Source organism: Cervus canadensis, chromosome 21 (genome assembly GCF_019320065.1).
Source record: "Cervus canadensis isolate Bull #8, Minnesota chromosome 21, ASM1932006v1, whole genome shotgun sequence".
In the NCBI taxonomy this organism is placed as follows: domain Eukaryota; kingdom Metazoa; phylum Chordata; class Mammalia; order Artiodactyla; family Cervidae; genus Cervus; species Cervus canadensis.
Genome location: NC_057406.1, coordinates 18293019 through 18306712, shown reverse-complemented (window position 1 = coordinate 18306712; position 13694 = coordinate 18293019). Strand labels below are relative to the sequence as shown.

Below are 13694 nucleotides of genomic sequence, written 5' to 3'. Positions count from 1 at the left end.
CACTCAGTCGTGTATGACTCTTTGCAATCCCGTGGACTGCAGCACGCCAGGCTTCCCTCTCCTTCACCATCTCCAGGAGCTTTCTCAAACTCATGTTCATTGAGTTGACAATGCCATCCAACCATCTCATCCTCTGTTGCCCTCTTCTCCACCTGCCCTCAATCTCATATACTCGATGCATCTTTGTAGCCCATTTAGAAACTATAATCATGAGTTAGTTGCATGTATAAATCATCATGCCCAACTCACCAGCTTTTTAATGATAATTAAAAGCTATGATCATTAGTCCTCCTTCAAAACTAGAAAACAGAAGCAACTTACTAACTGATTGGTGCCCTCCACAGGACTGAATCCGGAAAGCATCTTGACCTCCACAATAGCCATATTGGAAGAGCTGCGACTCCCCACATAACTGAGGGCAGAAAGAAGCAAACCTGTGTCAGCCCATTGTCTTCCCTCTCAGCACCCTGTGCGTTCACAGTATACACACACACATACACAGACGCACGTCCATACACACTCCAGCTCAGCCACCCCATCCTAGATGCCCCCCAACCCCTCTCTGCTCTCCTCACCTGGTTTGGATCGTCAGCACCAAGGATCCAAGTGAAATGTGTTGCTTACACTGAGTACTCTTTGTTTTCACACTAAGACTAAAGGCCTCCACAGTTTTCGGAGGGAGGATATTATATCTCAGCACCGTCTAGTTTGACGAAACAAAAAACAGTTGGATAAATCAGAGTTGGGGAGAATTTTAAACATTGTATGGTTTGAATGACTTTCCTTACAAATAAGATAGAGAAGGGTCTGCTGGAGGTTGAGATACTCTCGGACTCTCCTCCCCAACTCACGCTAGTCCTGTGGGAGCTCAGCTTTGCTGTTGCTGTTTAGTCGCTCAGTTGTGCCTGACTCTGACCCCATGGACTGTCGCCCACCAGGCTTCCCTGTCTGTGAGATTTTCCAGGCAAGAATAGTGAAGTGGGTTGCCATTCCCTTCTTCTGGGGATCTTCCCGACCCAGGGATTGAACCCATGTCTCTTGCATTTCAGGTGGATAGTTTACCACTGAGGCACCTGGGAAGCCCAAAGCTCTGCTTACCTGCGCATAAACACAGCCCTGGCCTGAGGCCTCCAAGGTGTACACCCCAGGGATATGGGGCAACATCTCCTGCTGAAACACCAAACGGTTGGCAGCTTGAACATTGAAGGTGTGCTGGAAATTCTGAGTGGATTTCACTGCCAGGTTGACTTCCTCCGACCTCACATAGGCAGCGGTGGCATACTTGGCCAGAGCTTGGAGAGCCACCACGGTGTCCTGAGAACAATAGGCATATACTTACTGTTTTGTGAGCCACCGGAAGTAACTTCCAACAACCCTCAAGCCTAGACACCTGATTAGTGTTTGCTAAAGTGAATGATACCTTCTCTAAGACTCTAAGACCCACATTCAGCCATGCTGGGAAAGCTCACATAGAAATCACTTCTTACCTGCATAGAAAATCACCATCAAGTTATTATCAGACATCATAGGTTGTTAGGCTTAATTTCATATGTTCATACTCAGCAATGAAGCCTAGCTTCAGAACAGGTTATTATTAGGAGTGAGGGGATCATTGTCTAATATCTGTTTTGCAGTCTCCTTATTTGGGAAGGAAACAGCAGTAGCTTGATAGCCCTAAAAATTGCATGTTCTTCCAAGTTATTTAACTGCATAAAGATCTTCTGTGACACAGGGTATCAGGGGATCCTTGGAAAAGCCATCCTTGAAGGACAAGCCTTCTTAGCCATTGTGCATGTGTTTGTTAGTCATTCAGTGATGTCTGACTCTTTGCCACCCCATGGACTCAAGCCCACTAGGCTCCTCTGTCCATGAGATTCTCCAGGCAAGGTAAGTATATGCAAGAATACTGGAGTGGGTTGCCATTCCCTTCTTCAGAGGATCTTCACGACCCAGAGATTGAGTCCCAGACTCCTGCACTGCAGGCAAATTCTTTACCATCTGAGCCACATGGGAAGCCCCTTAGCCATTATGCCATGTGATAATCTTTTCATCATCTGGGAATAAGACAGATCCTACTTTGTAGTATATACAAGTTTTCCTAGCTTTCCTTTTAGATTGTAAACTTTTTAAAGACTATGTCTTACCAGATTTCCCATACCTGAAATAGAAGAAGGAGGTATGCCCATAAAGTCGTGCCTTTATGCTTACAGACCCCATAACTGGCTTTCCAATTTGTGACTATGTAAATTTAGCCACAATTATACATGTCCTCTTTACATGTAAAACATGAATCTTGTGATGTTTCGTACTCTACAAAGTAAGACTTAAATATGTATAGTACTATTTATGTGCTCATATGACCTAATTTTATGAATCCTTCTATGTCTTTTTCAAACATGATTTTTCTCCCTTGCTGTAGAATGATTAGTCCCCAGACCTAGAGGGTAAGGGTGATCATTTTTCATCTCTCTCCATGTGGGATCCAATCCTGCCTGATAAATGGCAGAAGAACAAGTTATTTACCTGAGTGGAAGAGAAGCCCCCATATGCATTTTGCTGCTTGGTCAACCAAGCCACTATGCCGGTGGCCTTGCTTAGCTCCTTTTGAGTCAGGTCATCTTTGCTAAGCAAGGTCAGTAATACATAGGCCGTGAGTTCCACATCTACAGCCTCAGGCTGAGACCAAGGGCTGACATCTGAAGTTGAAGCAGGTTTCCGGCTCCAGTGAATGGACTCTCCTGTAGAAAAAAAACACATGATTGGGGAAGTCTTGGAAGGAAATGACTTTCCCATTTTCATTTTGTAAACGTGTGTGCACCAAGTGTGCCAAGTTGCTTCAGTCATGTCTGACTCATGTCTGACATGGACTGTAGCCCACCAGGCTCCTCTGTCCATGGAATTCTGCAGGCAAGAATACTGTAATGGGTTGCCACTTCCTTTTCGAGGGGATCTTCCCCACCCAGGGATCGACCGCGTCTCTTTCATTGGCAGGTGGATTCTTCACAGCTGAGCCACCTGGGAAGCCCCAAATCAGAGAAAGTAGCAACCAAAAATTAATCATCAGTCAGAAAAAAATATTTCTCAAATCTTCTGACTTATTGGCCATAATGTATACGCAAGAATTTGTGTATGTGTGTGCATGTGTGTACACCCACACATAAATTCCCTTGGGTAAAGCTGGGAGCATCAATAAATGCCTCCAGCAATGATAACGTATGGCAGAATATGTATAAAAATGCTGAGAAACCATAGAAGAAATGCTAATGAGAGCAAGCAAACAGATTATGAGGTCAAATCCCATCTCTATGACAGCCACGATGGTAACTTGAAGATAACAGCAAGTGGAAATGAGAAGAGTGGAAGCTAGAAGCCTTATTAAATATAAGTTTAGGGACTTCCCTGGTGGTCCAGTTGTTATGAATATGCCTTGCAACGCAGGGGACAAAGATTCGATCCATGGTCAGGGAACTAAGGTCCCACATGCCACAGAGAAACTAAGCCCACATTGCAACTAGAGAGTCCTTGAGCCTCAATGAAAAATCCTGCATACCGCAACTAATACCTGACACAACCAAAAAATAAATTTTTAATATAAATATATAAGTTCAGAGATAATAAATACATAGCCCAAAGGAGGCAATCTAAGTGGAAGAACAAAAGAAAACATGTGAGCCTACAATGCAATGTAATGAGGAAGAGATGATCACATTAAGTTGATATATACCTGAGCAGGTATAACTTCGCCCACTGTCTGAGACCCCCATTCCAGGACTGGAGTTGTTTATACACAGGCCAAAAACCTACCCACAGCCCTGATGAGAGGACAGTTCAGCAATGACATTTGTATACATGAAGGCTGAGATTAAATTTCTGCCTGGAAGTATAATTTTAAATAAAGAGCTAGGTAAATAAAATGCATTAATATTTTATTTACAAGATCTGTTAGAATATCTAATTTTTTTTTGGCCATGCCACAGGGTTTGCAGGACCTTAGGGATCTTAGAGTAGTAAAAGTGCTGAGTCTTAGCCACTGGACCAATAGGAAATTCCCAGAATATTGCAAATTATTCTTAAATACATCCAAAGTTTGAGAAGGACCTCAAGAAATCTCTAAGTTCATTTTACCCCATCAGCCTCAGTGGCTTTACACCAAAGAACTGTTAAACTGGGGATTCTCCAATGCCAGTACGTTTTCTGACCGGCTTCTACCATCTATTTTCTCTTCATGTTAAAAATATAACATGCCCTTTGAGGACTTTCAGGGGTTTTCCCACAAAACTCTTAGTAGTGATTTCATGACTTAACTTTTACTAAAATGAATCCTAGAACTGAACATATGTGGGACTATGGAGACTAGGGAAATTTTTCACATCTTTTCACAATTTCAAAAAAACTGGGACTTCCCTGGGAGTCCGGTGGTTAGGACCCAGAGCTTTCACCGTTGTAGACCTGGGTTTGATCCCTGTTCAGGGAACTAAGATCCTGCTAGCCACACATCATGACATAAAATAAAAAGGACTTCCCTGGCAGCCCAGTGGTTTTGATCCCTGTTCTAGGAAGTTCTGCATACCATGCAATGTGGCAAAAAACAAAGCAAAAGCTAACATGGCCAACATACCTGAGACGATAGCCTGTTGATCTAGCTTTTCAAGAAGAATGTTTCTGACGTACATGTCCCCAGCCAGAGAGTACGTATAAGCAAGGAGGGCCTGTGTGTACAGGTTGGTGGTAGAGGAAACAGAACTCTTGAGACACTGCAACCCCTGTCTCACCATTGGGTCCTGAAAAGTAAAGATAAAGAACTGAATTTAGAAGGCATTCCTTTAAAAAGTGTAAGTGATAAGGAAGTCACCATCCCCTCTTTTGAGTTTAAAAGGCTGGAGAAGAACAAAACCAGGTAACTTTCTCTAGAAATAGGCATGATCCGAAGAGTGTCAAGGGGAGGAGCTAGAGAAACTCACATCTGTGGTCTTGCCCATCTCCAACAATGCAGCCGTGATGTAGGCAGTCAAGGAGACCTCATCATCAACTCCACCCTGGAGGGAGACAGGGAGACAGGAAGTCAGGGCCACAGCCAGCAAGCGCAAGAACTGTGTGCAAACTACAAACTACAAAAAGGCGTCCCCTCTGAACAGATGCATTAGCAGATGCAGGGAACAGACATGTGGACACAGGGATGGGGGAAGGGTAGCATGAATTGGGAGAGTAGCATTGACATATAATACACTAGTTTGTGTAAAATACATAGCTAGCGGGAAGCTGCTATATAGCACAGGGAGCTCAGCTCTGTGCTCTGTGATGACCTAAAGGGGTGAGATGGGGGTGGGAGGGGCGGGAGGGAGGTAGAAGGAAGGCTCAAGAGGGAGGGGACATATATACTCACATGCCTAATTCACACTGTTGTACAGTAAAAGCTAATACAACATTGGAAAGCAATTATCTTCCAATTGAAACAAAATTTTTTATTTATTATTATTTTTTACCTGAAGGATAATTGCTTAACAATATTGTGCTAGTTTCTGCCATACACCAACATGAATCAGTCATAGGTATACATATGTTCCCTCCCTCTTGAACCTCTCTCCCACCTCCCACCCCATTCCACGCCTCAATTTTTGAATTAAGAAAATAAAAAAGTGCTCCTTTCCACAGGCTGACTGGACCTCAAGACTCCAGGACAGACAGTGGGTGGGGGTGGGGAAGAGGACTGGAGGGACTTCAATGATGCACAGCCTTCAACAGTGACCTTCAAGTAACCTTCAAGGAGTAACATGAGGTCTTCAGCTCTGAGTGGGTATTTAGGAAACCCAAGAGAAGGGGTTAGGAAGCATAACAGATTTTTTTTTTTAAACAAGAAGGGAGCAGGGGATAAGAAGAAAATTTCTTATTCTCAGATTTTTACTGAATCTGAGCCTTCCCCAGATGAATGTTCCCCTCAAGTGAAAAAAAGCCCAGCGTCTTCTCCAGGAGACATTAGGTGACATCTGTCCTTGATTAATGACTTTCACTGAAGAATATTAGTCTTTTCTTTAAAAAAATATGTAATCTAAGTTATGCTCTTTGTTTAATAGATAAAAGAACAAACATTTAAAAAGGTGAAATAGTTTGTTCAAGAATACACAACTAATAAGCTGAAGGGCTGGGTTTTGAGCCCAAGGAGTTTAAGTCCAGAGCTCCCGCTAAGGACCAAACCACCAAACTTGACAAGACAAATAATGTGTTTCTTGACAGACTGGCCAGCTCTGGTAAGACGGGAGGAGGAAAAACCTCTAGAATCTTGTTCTAGTCACATCCAGGCTTGTACTATACACATGGGGGACACTGCAAGGACCTTACATAAGGAATACTAATGAATCATACAGAGATTTTGTTTTCAACACTCAAGATTTTTAATCCAGGGCCTGGAATAGCAATAATGATTCCTCCAGGAAAGTTGGTTCAGTCTTTCTTTCACTGGGTCTGTTCTGAATTGAACAAGAGCTGCTCATACCCCAGCACCTCACCCTGTGTTGGGAGGGTCAGGCAGTGCAGTGCATGGAGGAAAGCAATGCCCCTGGAGTCCAACTGCTGGGGTTCAAATGGCAGTCCCGCTCCCACAAACAATCACCTCGGGTGCTTTACGTAACCCCTGCGCCTCGTTTCTTCATCTGTAAAATGGACTTAAAATGGCATGCCAGGACTTGTGCGTGCGTGCTCAGCTGCTTCAGTTGTGTCCAACACTTTGTGACTCTACGGACTATGCCCCGCCAGATTCCTCTGTCCATGAGACTCTCTAGACACGAATACTAGAGTGGGTTGCCATGCTCTCCAGGGGATCCTCCCAACCCAGGAATCAAACTCACATCTCCTGCGCCACAGGTGGAGTCTTTACCCACTGAGCCACCTGGGAAGCCCCATGCTAGGATTTAGCCTATTGATTTGTTGTAAACATTAAATGGGCTCCCCAGGTGGCTCAGTGGTAAAGAATCTGCCTGCTTAAAACAGGAGATGCAAGAGACACGGGTTCAATCCCTGGGTCAGAAAGATCCCCCGGAAAAGGAAATGGCAACCCATGGGTAATCCCATGGATGGAGGAGCCTGGCAGGGTTGCAGTCCATGGGGTCGTAAAGAGTCAGACACGACTAAGCAACTAAACAACAACAAACATTAAACATCAAATAAATGGAGTACGTAGTCTCTGGCAGAGAGTAGACCACCTTACAATAAACACTGGGTTGGGGACTTCTCTGGTGGTCCAGTGGTTAAGTATCTGTCTTCCAATGCAGTGGATGTGAGTTTGATCCCTGCTTGGGTAACTAAGATCCCACATACCCTGGGGCAACTAAGCCTGTGCATAGCGACTACTGAGCCTGTGCTACAGCAAAAATCAAGCCCAGCCAAAATAAACAAATAATTGCTTTTTTTAAATAGCAAAGTTATTTTTAAAAGGAAAAAAAAAAAAAGGCACTGCGCTGTTTAGGAATCCCCACCAGAGCAAATGGCTTTGCTTCAAACCTAGGGAGTTAGTAAAATGCTCAGAGACCTTCTAGTCCAATGGTCCTCAAACTTCAGCAAGTATTTGAATCACCCAGAGGGCTACGTTAAAATACAAATGCTGACCCACACCCCCCAGAGTTCCTCTGACTAGGTCTGGGGGTGAGAGCTGGAATTAACATTTCAAACAAGTTCTCGGGTGCTGCTGAACCTGGGGACTGCACTTCGAGAACCATGTCCTAGTACATATTCTCATTTTACAGACGTGGAAGCTCAGGCTCAGACTGGCTAAGAATATTGACCAAGGTCACCCCTTAGCCAGGCCAGAGACCTAAAGAACCAAACCCAGGGCCAGCACTCTCTTGATTCTGTGCAATCAGAGGTCAAATTCTTCTCAGGGACTCCAGGCCCCTGGGCAGGGCCGCACCTTCATAGCTGTGTGAAGGAGCCGTCCCACGTTGTCGTAGCAGCCACTGGAGAGCTGGTTTCCTGCCATCCACCTAAGAGCATCCTGGATGTTCTTGTCGTCAATGAAGATGAATTGCCGAGCCTGGCCAAAGCATTTGGTGACAAAGGCTGTCAGCCTACATGGGTACAGAGGGAAATCTACATTAAGGCAGATTTCTAGGTGAGGGTTCAATGTTAAGTCGCTTCAGTCGTGTCCGACTCTTTGCCACCCCATGGACTATAGCCCACCAGCCTCCACTGTCTGTGGGATTCTCCAGGCAAGAATATTGGACTGAGTTGCCATTTCCTCCTCCCGAGTGTGCGATAGTTCCACAGTTTGTTCTGGTGTGTGGTTCCAGAAGAGGAGTTGAGGAAACATAATGCCATAGGAAGCCTGGAAAAGGGAGGCCTTACTTGGCCTTCATGGGGACAAGAACTGGTAGGTGCAAGATCAGGGAGAAGGGTAAGGGGTTTGACCATACACAAGGCTGAAATAAATAGTATTAAAGTGGTAGAGGAGGACTTCCCTGATGGCACAGCAGATAAGAATCCACCTGCCAATGCAGGGGACACGGGTTCCATCCCTGGTCCGGGAAGATTCCACATGCCACAGTGCAACTAAGACCCACGTACCACAACTGCTGAGCCCACACCTAGAGCCTGTGCTTCATAAGAGAAACCCACACACCACAACAAGAGAAAACCCACACACCCAAACTAGAGAAAGCCCACAGAGCGACAAAAACCCAACATGGCCATAAATAAAAAAGTAAAATTTATTTTAAAAATATGTTTAAGTGGTAGAGGATAGAAAGCAAGAATGGGGTGAAGGGGAGGGTAGAGGAATAATTCCAGAGGGTTCTGGAATTATGCTCTGGGGAGCAGAACTCACTGGGAATTGGGCAACATTACCATGTGTTTCCATTTCCATCTTGCTCCCCAAAGGCGCTGTAGGAGCCATTACTGTGTTTGTACATCAGTTCCCCCTGGTACCCTGGGAAGCCAGATGTGGTTTTAGAGGACAGCAACAACTTCAAATAACACTCCCATGGCTTGCAAGGATAAGGGACACTTCAGACACGGAACTTCCCTATGTCTTAATAACCCAACCATAGGCCCCAAAGCAAGTGTCCAAGAAGAAAGGGTGAGCCAACTCACCCAGCTTCAGGAAGCCCACCGCTCGAGACGAGATTTCCTCCGTCAGCAGCTCCGTCTTCTCCAGGTACTGCAGGACGTAAATGATAGGCGCAAAGTAGACCATGTTCTGCTCCCCACAGCCGGTTGGCATCTGAACCAGCTTGTCCAGGTTCTGCAGGGCTGTGCCCATGATGTCTCCTGGGGTCCAAAAGGAGAGGGAGAGAAGGTGGTGGGAGAAGCAGGAACCCTGAAGAGTTATCATTCAACTAATATGTGTGTGCCAAGTCGCTTCAGTTGTGTCTGACTCTTTGAGAACCCATCGACTGTAGCCCACCAGGCTCCTCTGTTCATGGGATTTTTCCAGGCAAGAATACTGCAGTGGGTTGCCATGCCCTCCTCTAGGGGATCTTCCCTACCCATGGATGGACCCCACATCTCTTATGTCTCCAGCCCTGGCAGGCGGGTTCTTTACCACTAGCACCACTTGAGAAGCACCCCAGTGAACACATATTATTTACCATTTTGTGAGTCCTTACTCTGTGACCCCAGGGACAACAGTCTCCACCTCAAAGAGTCCATAGTCAGTGGGGCAAGCAATTACAATACACTGCAATTCTTTTGTTTTGGCTTTTTTTGGGTTTCCTTTCTTTTTTTTTGCTATGCTTTGGTTGTGGCATGTGGGCTTAGTTGCCCAGAGACATGTGGGATTTTAGTTCCCTGACCAGGGATTGAACCCACATTCCCTGATAGCTCAGTTGGTAAAGAATCTGCCTGCATGCAGGAGACCCCGGTTCGATTCCTGGGTCAGGAAGATCCCCTGGAGAAGGGGAGGCTACCCACTCCAGTATTTTTGGGCTTTCCTTATGGCTCAACTGGTAAAGAATCTGCCTACAATGCAGGAGACCTGGGTTCCATTCCTGGGTTGGGAAGATACCCTGGAGAAGGGAAAGGCTACCCACTCCAGTATTCTGGCCTGACTGTATAGTCCATGGGGTCACACATGACTGAGCAACTTTTACTTTCACGTTTCACTTTCCCTGCTTTGAAGGTGGATTCTTACCCACTGGACCACCAGGGAAGTCCCACAATTCTTTTTTTTTTTAATATTAATATTTACTTATTTATTTTTCTGCTCTGGGTCTCAGTTGCAGCATTCAGGATCTTTAGTTGCAGCATGTGAACTTTTACTTACAGCATATGGGATCTAGTTCCCTGACCAGGGACCAAACTTGGGTCCCCTACATTGGGAGCTCTGAGTCTTGGCTGTTGGACCACCAGGGAAGTCCCTATGTCACTATTCTAATTTATTATAAGCAATTATAACATAGTACTATAATATTAGCTTTGTACAAGGTACTGGAATACACAGACAGGTACATAGGCCACCTGAAGGAGTGCAAGGCTTTAAAACGCTGATGAGAGATGTAACAAAACCTGCCTCCATTGCATATAACTACATCACCCTTCAAATCACCACGTCTCACTCAGACACACACACCCTCCTGGCACGCTTTTCCACATTAAATTTCCTGACTCCTCCATATACTTCACAAGCCAGGAAGCCTGATGTAAGTGATTCATGAACATCTTCATTTTAGTCATTGAGCTCAATTTGAATGTATAAATATGTCCTGAATGTCAACTGCAAGAACTGCTCTAAGAACAAAAATGAAAAAGACATGGCCCTTGGGACTTCCCTGGTGGTCCAGTGGTTAAGAATCCTCCTGCCATTGAAACATATATATTACCATATGTAAAATAGAGAGCTAGTGGGAAGTTGATTTATAACACAGGGAGCTCAAGCAGGTGCTCTGACAATCTAGAGCGGTAGGATGGGAAAGGAGGTGGGAGGGAGGTTTAAGAGGGAGGGGACCTATGTCTAGTTATGACTGATTGACACTGTTGTATGGCAGAAACCAACACAATGTTGTAAAGCAATTATCCTCCAATTAAAAAAAAAAAAAGAATCCACCTCCCAATGTAGGGAATTGATCCCCCTGATCTGGGAAGATTCCACATGCCTTGGGGCCACTAAACCCATGCACCACAACTACTGAAGCTGGGCACCCTAGAGCCCGCGTTCCGCAACAAGAGAATCCACCACACTGAGAAGCCTGTGCGCTACAGCTAGAGAGTAAGAGAAAGCTCGTGCAGGAAGAAGGACCCAGGGCAGCCAAAAAATAAATAATAAAAAATTTTAAGTAAATAAATAGACATGGCTCTTATCCTCAAGGAGTCCTCAATGCAGTGTGGAAGACACAGAAAAATAGTGAGTTATAATTCAGGAAGGTGAGTGCTATACCAGAATCAAACACAGACAAAACGGACATTTTAACCTGGAAGGGATCTGGGTAGGGGGTAAGAGTAAAGAAAGAATAACACACACAGCCTTCTACTATGTGCTAGATACTGTGCTGGGAACTTTATATTATGTTATACTTATTCTTTACACCGATCCTGAGAGGTAGGTTATTATCCCTGTCTTACATAAGGGAAAAGAGGGACCAAAATCATTCACTAACTTATCCAAAGTCACATGGCTATTAAATGGAGATCCATTTAATAATGGAGATCCTAAACCAGTTTGATACAATTTTACAATGTTCAAGCTCATGTTTTCCTACTTGCTCCCTCTCCTTGCCCAAAGAAGTGGCAATATCCTTTTAAACATGGTTGAATCTTTCCAAAATTATATTCAAATGGATAAAGTTCTAATTTTAAATGGCTACCACAAACATTTTGTCTCCCTTCTACCCAATTTATAGACCTAAACCTAAATACATATAAAACTTAATGAGTTTTAACTTCCTCTTGCCCAGTCTCTTTTCTGTTTTTTGTCTTTGTTTCTCTATTTTTTGGGTCCTGGCTTGTGGCATGTGGGATCTTAGTTCCCTGGCCAGGGATCAAACCCAGGCCCCCTGCAGTGGATGCATGTTGTCTTAACCACTGGACCACTGGGGAAGTCCCTCATTTCTGTTTTTAACCAGGTATATGTCTATATAATCCCATCCGTACTGCATAGGCTGTATGTGACCAGTTTGTAAAATAAGCTCTTCTTCCTTTGTCTCTTCTAGTCTACCACACCTTCCTTCACATGGATCCATAGGCTTCAACTCACACCACACCTTGATAGCTGCTGGCCCCACTTTTTCCTTTTTGAGCCAAGAATCTCTGGTTGCTTACCCAGAACAGTGACATAAGCCTTGGCTGAATCAGGAACAACATCCTGAGGGACCTCCAGGGAGATGGATTCTGAAGCCACTTTTCCTGTGAGGGGCAGAGAAAGGGTAAAACACGAGAAAGGTGGAAGTAGTGGGGCTTCTTGAGCCCAAACCATAGAAAAAACTTGCCATCACCCAGGGTTTCCTGTAACCACTGCTTTCTGTGGGTTGGAGGTAGATTTTTTTTTTTTTATTACTATTCATAGCGGTCTTTGCTAAAAATAAATTCCAGCCAGCACCATACTGCGCTGTACGATTTCTCTTCTTTTCCTGCCTCTCTGCCAGTTGGTTCCCCTGGGAATGGTACCCCTAGACTCTCCTATTTTTCTCTTGTCCTGTAGATTCCTCCTTTTGCCTAAGAAAATCTGTTGCTAAGGGAAATCTCATATCAACCCCTGTCTATGTTCACCCACCTTTCGGGCACAGCAGTGAGCTGTGTGTCTTCTCCACAAGGACTCCTTCCGGCTGACGGGAAAAGAGACAAGGATGGGTGAGAACAACCAGAGGAGTATCAGGGCAGGTGGCCCTGGAGGGATAGGAAAGGGAAGGGAAATGGGAAGAAGAGGCCCTGCTTGTGCCCCGAGGGCTTCACTCACAACTGGAGAGAATAGAGCTTCTCTTTGACTTTCAGAAGGACTCCTTTTCAACCCAGGGAGGGGCCTCTCAGTAAGACTCTTTCTGGGCTAGAGCTAAAGACAAGTTTGGGACACTTCTAGGAGACAGGATGGACAATGGAATTCAAGGTGACACAACACAGCTAATGCTGACATCAGGGATTTTCATAGAGAAACAAACATTCATTGAGTGTCTCCAAAGTACCAGGTATCAGAGGGGTGGGAGGGAGGAGTAGGAGGGAGGGGATGTATGTATACACACAGCTGATTCCTGTTGCCTTACAGCAGAAACTAACGCAACGTTATAAAGCAATTATACTCCAATTTTTTTAAAAAAGATAACATTCCTTCTTAATCTTATAAGGGGTCACAGGAGCCACTATGATGACCCTTATATCCAGATTATGTAAATTGTCAATAATGTATCATTTGATATATAGTCTTCTGTCTCAAAGAAAACTCATGCAACTGTGCCTTCACTTCCAAAGTGCGGGACAGTTCTCAGGGCTTTCTGAGAAGCTCTTCCCAGGGTATAATTCTCAAATCTGGCTTGAATAAAATTTTCCATTTCTTTCTTTAAAAAAAAAAAAAAGGACAGGTGCTGTATTAGACACTTTCATAGGCCATTGGTATGGGTTTAGCAAGTATTTAAGAGCAGAAATGGCTCAGGGAAGGATAAAGGTGAGCTACCTAATGACAGCTGGACTTAGAATACTGCAACAGACTCACTGATGCGGTCGGACACACGCTGAACATCCCTCCCTTGGTAGCTGCCTTTGCCTCCGAAGCTAGACCTCCGGAA

At 44.7% G+C, this 13694-nt stretch overlaps 1 protein-coding gene across 2 annotated transcripts in view; it reads right to left on the bottom strand.

Annotated features, from left to right (window-relative positions):
• Positions 1-13694, bottom strand: part of A2ML1 (alpha-2-macroglobulin like 1) — a 45833-nt gene that overhangs the window by 5781 nt on the left and 26358 nt on the right. For both annotated transcript variants that reach the window (XM_043440091.1, XM_043440092.1), the window contains exons 22-32: positions 12692-12743; positions 12241-12324; positions 9079-9255; positions 8833-8914; positions 7901-8057; positions 4962-5036; positions 4619-4781; positions 2524-2738; positions 1099-1314; positions 576-703; positions 322-412 (exon numbers count right to left, since the gene is read on the bottom strand). In XM_043440091.1, the coding sequence (XP_043296026.1) occupies positions 322-412; positions 576-703; positions 1099-1314; positions 2524-2738; positions 4619-4781; positions 4962-5036; positions 7901-8057; positions 8833-8914; positions 9079-9255; positions 12241-12324; positions 12692-12743 (1440 nt within the window). The remainder of the gene's footprint in view (positions 1-321; positions 413-575; positions 704-1098; positions 1315-2523; positions 2739-4618; positions 4782-4961; positions 5037-7900; positions 8058-8832; positions 8915-9078; positions 9256-12240; positions 12325-12691; positions 12744-13694) is intronic.